We start from the raw sequence: 8,394 nt of genomic DNA, 5'->3' as shown, positions 1-8,394 counted from the left end.
CCCTGCCCAGAAGGCCCTGCAGGGACCTGGCCTGCCGCGTCGGATTTGAGTCGGTACGCGCCGTCCAGCCCCAGAATGAGCTCCCCAGCTGCGACCCCCATCTTCGCCCCGGGAGAGAACTGCAACCCAGCGTGGCAGGCGGCGCCCGCGGCCTACGACGCGGCGGACACGCACCTGCGGATCCTGGGCAAGCCGGTGATGGAGCGCTGGGAGACCCCCTACATGCACGCGCTGGCTGCGGCTGCCGCCTCCAGAGGTAGCCCCGCTGGCCCGCGAGGGCGGGAGCGTCGCACAGACTGGGGTCTCCACCCACCCTCCAGCCAATGCGCACTGCGCCTCTTGAGCCTCGATTTCCTCGCCTAGGAAGTGGGGCTGCTCGTCGGGGGCAGCAGGGCATTAGAGAGAGGGCAGTGTTGCGGGCGCGGGGCCTGCCCACATTAGGCGCTTTTAAGAAGCGGGAACTTTCTCACTAGGGATTAAGACACCAGTGCTCTGGTTGGGGACGGGCAGGGTCTGAGTTTAGGACCTCAGATGTGAGACCGTGGTGAAACTCAGCTGCCAGCACCCGTCTGAGGTCGGGGGCAGGGGCCGCGGCCGCCTGGCCCTCAGGGAGCTGCCCAGGCACGCGAGGCCCCGCCCCTCCCGGGCTAAAAATAGCCGGGGAAAGCTGGCGCAGGGAGACCGCTGACCCCAGAGGTGGCGCTGCCTAGTGCCCGAGCTCCAGGGATGCAGGGACTTCCTAGCCCCGAACAAGCCGATCCACCGGTCGGGCCTTAGCATTCCCACTTGGCAAACGGGCACATCCAGGGTAAAGTGAAAATAAGAATGGAAAGAGGCTTGTAACTGTGGTCCGTGGGCGCCCAGCCGCCCCACACAAACTGTTTCAGGTCTTGCCTTGACCTTCTTGCAAATTCCATGGTGGGGATGGAGAGGAGAGAAAAGTAACCAAAGCAAGAGATAAGAGCCACTAGTGCAAACAGAGTGGGCCAGGGCTCAAAGTCCAAGGCTCTGACTTCCCCCTGGGGCTGGGCCCAAAAGCTGTTGTCCTCCGCCTTCCTGGCCACTACCCAGGGCCTACGCGTTCCCACTCAGCACTGCTTGTTCTGTTCGCCTCTGGCCTGTGCCAGCCTAGACTGCCCTCCTGTCCTTGTGGTGAATGTGACTCAGCCAGAGCCCTGCCCCTGTGCCCCCCTCCCCCAGGCAGCCTCCTCTCCCAGACCTGCTATGTAATGCCTGGCATCTTTGTCTGTCTGCCAGGGGGCCGGATCCTGGAGGTGGGCTTTGGCATGGCCATTGCAGCCTCAAAGGTGCAGGAGGCTCCCATCGAGGAGCACTGGATCATAGAGTGCAACGATGGTGTCTTCCAGCGGCTCCTGGACTGGGCCCAGCAACAACCACACAAGGTGCATCCCACTTGGGCTCAAGGCCTTGTGCCACCAGAGGGGGATGGGCATCTGGGGCATCCACAGGCATGGGGGGGGGGGGAGATGTTCTCCCTGGGGACCACTCTGTCGCTCAGTCTTTTCTTTTTTTCCTCTGCTATCCAAGGTTGTACCTTTGAAAGGCCTGTGGGAGGAGGTGGCACCCACTCTACCAGACAGTCACTTTGATGGTGAGAGAGACCTATCAAAGGGATGACCTGGCCCTTCTTGCTGTAATCCAGCCCCCTCCTTCGGTGAAGTAGGGACCTTCTAAAGAACACAACCCCTGCTCGGCGCCTGTGGCTCAAGCAGCTAAGGCGCCAGCTACATACACCTAAGGTGGCAGGTTCGAATCCCCAGCCCGGCCCGCCAAACAACAATGATGGCTGCAACCAAAAAATGGCCGGGTGTTGTGGTGAGCGCCTGTAGTCCCAGCTACTTGGGAGGCTGAGGCAGGAGACTCCCTTGAGCCCAGGAGTTGGAGGTTGCTGTGAGCGTGAAGCCATGGCACTCTACCCAGGGGGACAGCTTGAGGCTCTGTCTCAAAAAAAAAAAAAAAAAAAAACACAACTCCTGATCTGCCCTGGGGGACAGAGCCTGGGTGGATGAGGACATGAGGGTGGGCTTTTGAGGGCTTGGCACGTGGTAGTGAGTGAGGAACATGATTAGTAGACCTCAAAGTGTGGCCTCTGGGGTTCTCAAGCCTGCGCTGCCTTCACTTGCCCTGAGATGAGCTGGGAGAGCCTTGGTTAGGCTGCCAAGCTCAGCCCTCAGCAGATAGGCTTTCATCCTCTGCACAGGGATCCTGTATGACACATACCCGCTGTCGGAGCAGACCTGGCACACGCACCAGTTCAACTTCATTAAGGTGGGCCTCAGTGGTCGGCACCATAGCATGGTGCTTGGCTGGGGATGTGTGTGCTGTTCTCTCATCTTCGTCCATGATTTGCTGGGATGTGGGAGACCAAACGCCAGTCTCCTGCCTGAACAGTTTCTGTCCCCTCCCCAGAACCATGCCTTTCGCCTGCTCAAGCCAGGGGGTGTCCTCACCTACTGCAATCTTACCTCCTGGGGGGAACTGATGAAGTCCAAATACTCGAATATCACCACTATGTTTCAGGTATGACTTCTGGGAGCTCCCAGGGCCCTGAAACTGGTCTGACACAGCAACTTGGAGTGGACTGGGGAGGGGCCACAGGCCTTGGGGGCTGGACCATGCAGATTCTCCATTAACCACGGGAATCACGTGGGGACCTTCCCTAGCTTAGCCACCTCCCATGACCCCCTAGCACCCTACCTCTGGTCTCTTCCACTTGCAATGTGCCCTTGTTGGCTTAGCAGTACCTCTCAGGGCCTCTCCACACCTTGCTTCTCCTCTTCCTGGCAAGGCAATGCAGAGAGTGACCTTCTAAGCCATGGCTCCTTGCAGAGCTCTGAGCCATCCTTGCAGAGCTCTGAGCCACTTCTGAGCACCTGTCTGGTACATGCAGCCAGCAGGGCAGCTTTCCTCCCAAAGCATGGATTAGGAGGCCTACATGCTTTTTTCCTTGTTATGATCCTCTGCTCTGCCCACTGCTTTGGTGAAGATGGGGAGAAACACCAGGACAATGTCCTGAAGACCCAGTCTGGGGCTGACATTCCAGGACAGCTCGGAAGCCACTACCTGGTTTCAGCAGCTGGACATTCCCATCCACACCTGGCCCACCTCAGGGTCTTGGTTCTCATAAATGTTCTCTGATGAGGGGTGAGTGCCCAGGTGTAGTGTGAACCCCCCAACACCCTCAGAGGTAAGCTGGCACTGCTCTCCCACCAGGAGACACAGGTGCCTGCACTGCTGGACGCAGGGTTCCGGAGGGAGAATATCCGCACAGAGGTGATGGTGCTGGTCCCACCAGCTGACTGCCGCTACTATGCCTTTCCGGAGATGATCACACCCCTAGTCACCAAGCACTGAGCCCAGCCTAGCATGGAGCCTCTGGACTTCTGGACAACCCCTTATTGTCACTATTCAGTGCCTTGGTGGCTAGGTGCCCAGGCCCTGGCCTCTCCCAGTCTCCACAGTGCTACTGGCAGCTTTGACCTCTCCAGTGGGAGTACTGTTGCCTCCCCCTGCAGGTCCTCAAGGGTAAAATAAAGGCTAACACAGGGCTTGGCCCTTCAGTAGTGATTGATTGTGCAACTGTTGCTTCTAGTTACTCCCCCTGCTCTCCAAACAAAGACAAGAGACCTGTCACATGGGTTTGGGGAGAAGCTGGGCCCTCCCCTCCAAGGCTCTAGGCCTCTGGCTACCATCATCTTGCCATGGCAAACATGGCACGTGATCCCTGAGGACCACTTCCTCTCAGGCAGCAATAACCAGTTGACAGAGTCAGAGAGGAAAACCACTTGCCACTTGCCTGTTTAGAATAGGGCATGTGAGGGGGTGCCCAGGGTGGCAGCACAAGGGCTGGGTGGGGTAAGATGATCCATCAGGCCCTTCAGCACCCTGAGTACTCTCTCTCCCCTTATCCCAGCAGCACAGTACCCTCTCTAAGCACCCTGACTGGAGTCCAGGGCTGGGACAGCCCTGCAGCCCTGTCCCAAGGGAGTACCCTGGCTGCTGTATGCCCCATCCCTGCTGCCCCACTGGCCAGTCAGTGAAGGCCCACCTCTGGGTCTTGGCTCTCATAAATGTTCACTGATGAGGGATAGGTGCCCAGGTGTACTGAGCCCCAGTGCCTTCAGAGGTTAGCTGGCACTGCCCTCCCACCAGGAGATACAAATGCCTCCCTCTGCCAGGCCACTTCCTGGCTCCCTCCACTGACTAACTGCCCTGAGCACCAAGGCAGGCCCCTGTGGCTATGTTTGGGGCCCTCCTGCCTTGCCAGCTCCAGGCCTCAATTCCTGGTGTGAGCTATTTCCTCTTTGAACACACTATTCCCCCCTGAGCTTCCCCTCTCAGTGTTACCCAACTTGGCTGGGCAAAGTGCCTGCACCTCCACTCATGTCCTGGGTGTCCCCTCCCAGTCCTGTCAGTCCTAACTGCTGATCCCCAGAACCATCCCGAACAAGCAACAAGAACAAGCTGCAGATCTGCAGAACCGGGATCTTTGGCACCAGCAGCATCTGGCTCTGAATGAGACAACCAAACATTTATTGAGTGAATATACATCCTTGATGTCCACACACAGTCTACAGGACAAAGGGACCAGCTGAGGACATGGACCAAAGAAGGCAAAGCCAGTGATCACCCCAAAGCACTGGGTGAGGCCATGTGAGATTCCAAGCATGGGGCAGCCAGTGGAGAATGTGGCTTGTCTCTCTCCAGCCCCATCTCCCTGAGTCATTACCTACTACTTGGACATGGGCCATGCCATGGACCCCAGGGTAGGCTCCAATTAGGGTGCAGACAGGACCTTCTCCCACATACCACATTGGGGGGATAGTGGGGCCTAAGGGCAGCTTTATTGACAATCTCAAGGGGCGACAACACAGACACACTCCAGTGGCTCCAGTAGTGGTGGCACTACCTGCGGTACCAGATCTTGAGCCTCTGCTCCCTCTTGATCTTCCTCTGTAGCTGCAGGATGCCATACAGCAGGGCCTCCGCTGTGGGTGGGCAGCCTGTGGGCAAGACTGTGCCTCAGCTTCCCTCCCCATAATAACCAGCCCTAGCCAGAACAGCGAAGCCATCTAGGGCCCATCCCTTTCCCCTGCATATTTGTACAGGGCCCCCAGGTCAGCCTCTGAAGGTAGAGCCTGGCAGTATAACTGTCTCCTTTGACTGGTGGGGAAACTGAGGGTCTGAGAGGATAGGAGATTTACCCAAAGTCATACCTCAAACAAGCAGCAACTGACCAGGGGGTTTGCTCCTGATCAAGGTAAACAAGCCCACAGCCTATGTATCCTTCAAAACCTCAGTCCACTGTACCCTCTTTACATCACAAGCGTGGCCAGGCATATCAATGTCAGGCTCTATCCCCTCCTCTTCCCCTGCCTGGGAGATACCCCCAGCACCAGGCCTGGAGTGGAGGCCTCTCTGGGGCCCAGAAAAGTCACTTGATAAATATTTGCAGAATGCTAAGCAAATCAACACAGTTTTCTTTTTTTTTTTTTTTTTTGAGACAGAGCCTCAAGCTGTCCCCCTGGGTAGAGTGCCATGGCATTACAGCTCACAGCAACCTCCAACTCCTGGGCTCAAGCGAGTCTCCTGCCTCTGCCTCCCAAGTAGCTGGGACCACAGGCGCCCGCCACAACGCCCGGCTATTTTTTTGGTTGCAGCCGTCATTGTTGTTTGGCGGGTCCGGGCTGGGGATTCGAACCCGCCACCTTAGGTGTACGTGGCTGGCGCCTTAGCCAGTTGAGCTATAGGCGCCGAGCCTCAACACAGTTTTCAACTAGCTCTAATCCAATGTTAAAACCGGTTTCTTTAGCTGGGCGTTGTGGCAGGGGCCTGTAGTCCCAACTACTGGGGAGGCTGAGGCAAGAGGATCACTTGAGCCCAAGAGTTTAGTTGCTTTGAGCCTTGAGGCCATAGCACTCTACCAAGGGTGACAAAGTGAGACTCTGTCTCAAAAAAAACAAAAACAACAACAACAGAACCACAGGTGCTACCCAGCCTTTTGTATTTTTATGTGCTAAGTCTGGCCATGGTGGCAATTGCTGGACTTCCAGGGAACCTAATGTGCCCTCTGTGAGGTTGTAGACTCGGAGACAGTTCTCAGCCTCCAGGAACATTTTCTTCTTCTATTTTTTTTTTTTTTTTGTTGTTGTTGTTGTTCTTACTGTTTGTGGGGGGTTTTTTGGTGACAAAGTCTCACTCTGTTGCCCTGGGTAGAGTGTTATGGAACCATGGCTCACAGCAACTTCAAATTCCTGGGCTTAAGTGATCTTCTTGCCTTAGCCTCCTGAGTAGCTGGGACTACAGGCCCCTGCCACAATGCCTGGATAGTTTTCTCTTTTTAGTAAAAACAGGGTCTTGCTGGTGCTCAGGCTGATCTCCAACTTTTTTTTTTTTTTTTTTGAGACAAAGTCTCAAGCTATTGCCCTGGGTAGAGTACCATAGCATCACAGCTCACAACAACCTCAAACTCTTGGGCTCAAGCAATTCTCCTGCCTCAGCCTCCCAAGTAGCTGGGACTACAGGCACCCACCACAACACCTGGCTATTTTTTGATTATAGTTGTCATTGTTGTTTGGCAGGCCCAGGATGAATTCCATCCCACCAGCTCTGATGTATATGGTTGGCACCCTAGCCGCTGAGCTACAGACACTGAGCCATGGTCTCGAACTCTTGAGCACAGGCAATCTACCTGACTCAGCCTCTCAGAGTGCTAGGATTATAGGGTGTGAGCTACTGTGTCTGACTTCCTTTTTTTTTTTTTGAGACAGTCTCACTATGTCACCCTGGGCAGAGTGCCATGGTGTCATAGCTCACAGCAAACTCAAACTCTTGGGCTTAAGCGATTCTGTTGGCTCAGCCTCCCAAGTAGCTGGGACTATAGGTGCCTGCCACAATGCCCAGCTATCTCTCCGTTGGAGTTGTCATTGTTGTTTGGCAGGCCCGGGCTAGATTTGAACCTGCCAGCTCCGGTGTATGTGGCTGGCACCCTAGTTGCTGAGCTACAGGTGCCAAACCTATGCCTGACTTCTTGTTTGCATTTTTAATTGCATTTTTTGGGGCTTTGTTTCTATTAGGCAGAACCATATGAAAATGCAGTTTACTTATTTTTTAGAGGGACGAGTATTACTCTGTTTCCCAGGCTGGAGTGTAGTGGCCTCATCACATAGCTCACTGCAGCCTCCAACTCCTGGCCTCAAGCGATCCTAGGTGTGTATTACCTGACTTGACCTGAAACTACAATTTAATACTTAAACGTTGGCAATTCCACACAGCTCAATCTGATCCCTTTGATACTAGGTGTGGCCCAACATCTGAATAAAATCAAAATCAAAGACTTCATCCTCTACTGAGAAAGGAGGAAAGGCACAGAGTGGATCTGAATCTGATCTGTAAAATGGGCAGAATCTATCATCCCTGATGGAGGTGGGCTCCACCAGGGTAGATGAGCTGAGGTCCTCAACAGCTGCTTACCTGGCACGTAGATGTCCACAGGCACAATGCGGTCACAGCCTCGCACAACCGAGTAGGAATAGTGGTAGTACCCTCCTCCATTGGCACAGCTAGGGTAGATGAGAAGGTGCCATGAGGACAGCTCTAGCCATTAGGACACCCTTAGTGGTGGGTGGTAGCCAGCCCTGCCCCCACCTGTTGTTGTTTTTTTTTTTTTTTTTGAGACAGAGTCTCACTATGTCACCCTTGGTATAGTGCTGTTGTGTCACAGCTCACAGCAACCTCAAACTTTTGGGCTTAAGTGATTCTCTTGCCTCAGCTTTCCAAGTAGCTGGGATTACAGGTGCCTGCCACAACACCTGGCTACTTTTTTGTTGTAGTTGTCATTGTTGTTTTAGCAGGTCCAGGCCAGGTTTGAACCCACCAGCCCTGGTGTATATGGCTGGCGCCCTAACCACTAAGCTATGGGCACTGAGGCCCCCACCTGCTTTCAACTGCAAACTAGATCCAGGATATCAGAATAGGCCAGAACCCGATGAAATATTGCAGATAAGCAACATGTAACGATTAACTGGGCTCCCGAAACCTCACCTAGGACCAGGTGGGTTATAAACAAAGGCTGATACACACATGCAAAGTGTTCACCTCCTAAGAGGGGCTTCTGATCATCCCTAGGGATGGTCCAGGGGGTCAGAAGCCCCATTACAAAGAGCTCCTGCCAGGGATAGAACAAGCCCACATGCCTCTGCAGAGCAACTGGGCTTCAGGTCGGGGACCTGCAGTGAGCTCATTCCTTGTTCTACTTGAGTGAAGCCACTGGGGGCCACCCCAGGGAGAGAACTGCACATGGGACACTACTTACCACGTTAATTCTTTTTTTTTTGAGACAGGAGCCTCAAGCTGTCCCCCTGGGTAGAGTGC

At 54.7% G+C, this 8,394-nt stretch overlaps 2 protein-coding genes across 3 annotated transcripts in view; one reads left to right on the top strand and one right to left on the bottom strand.

Annotated features, from left to right (window-relative positions):
* Window positions 1-3,588, top strand: GAMT (guanidinoacetate N-methyltransferase). Its single transcript, XM_003788695.2, has 6 exons — window positions 1-256; window positions 1,258-1,403; window positions 1,549-1,612; window positions 2,222-2,289; window positions 2,431-2,541; window positions 3,235-3,588. The coding sequence occupies exons 1-6, from the start codon at window positions 76-78 to the stop codon at window positions 3,373-3,375; spliced, it is 711 nt and encodes a 236-aa protein (XP_003788743.1). The 5' UTR covers window positions 1-75; the 3' UTR covers window positions 3,376-3,588.
* A 1,306-nt stretch (window positions 3,589-4,894) lies between these two features.
* Window positions 4,895-8,394, bottom strand: part of NDUFS7 (NADH:ubiquinone oxidoreductase core subunit S7) — a 15,008-nt gene continuing 11,508 nt past the window's right edge. For both annotated transcript variants that reach the window (XM_003788694.3, XM_023512495.1), the window contains exons 7-8: window positions 7,495-7,583; window positions 4,895-5,024 (exon numbers count right to left, since the gene is read on the bottom strand). In XM_003788694.3, coding sequence (XP_003788742.1) covers window positions 4,927-5,024; window positions 7,495-7,583 — 187 coding nt within the window. In that variant the 3' untranslated portion in view covers window positions 4,895-4,926. The remainder of the gene's footprint in view (window positions 5,025-7,494; window positions 7,584-8,394) is intronic.

Source organism: Otolemur garnettii, unplaced genomic scaffold (genome assembly GCF_000181295.1).
Source record: "Otolemur garnettii isolate 467f Iridium unplaced genomic scaffold, OtoGar3 scaffold00029, whole genome shotgun sequence".
Taxonomy (NCBI): Eukaryota; Metazoa; Chordata; class Mammalia; order Primates; family Galagidae; genus Otolemur; species Otolemur garnettii.
Note: the sequence above shows the minus strand (reverse complement) of the source record. Positions and strands in the feature narration are given on the sequence as shown.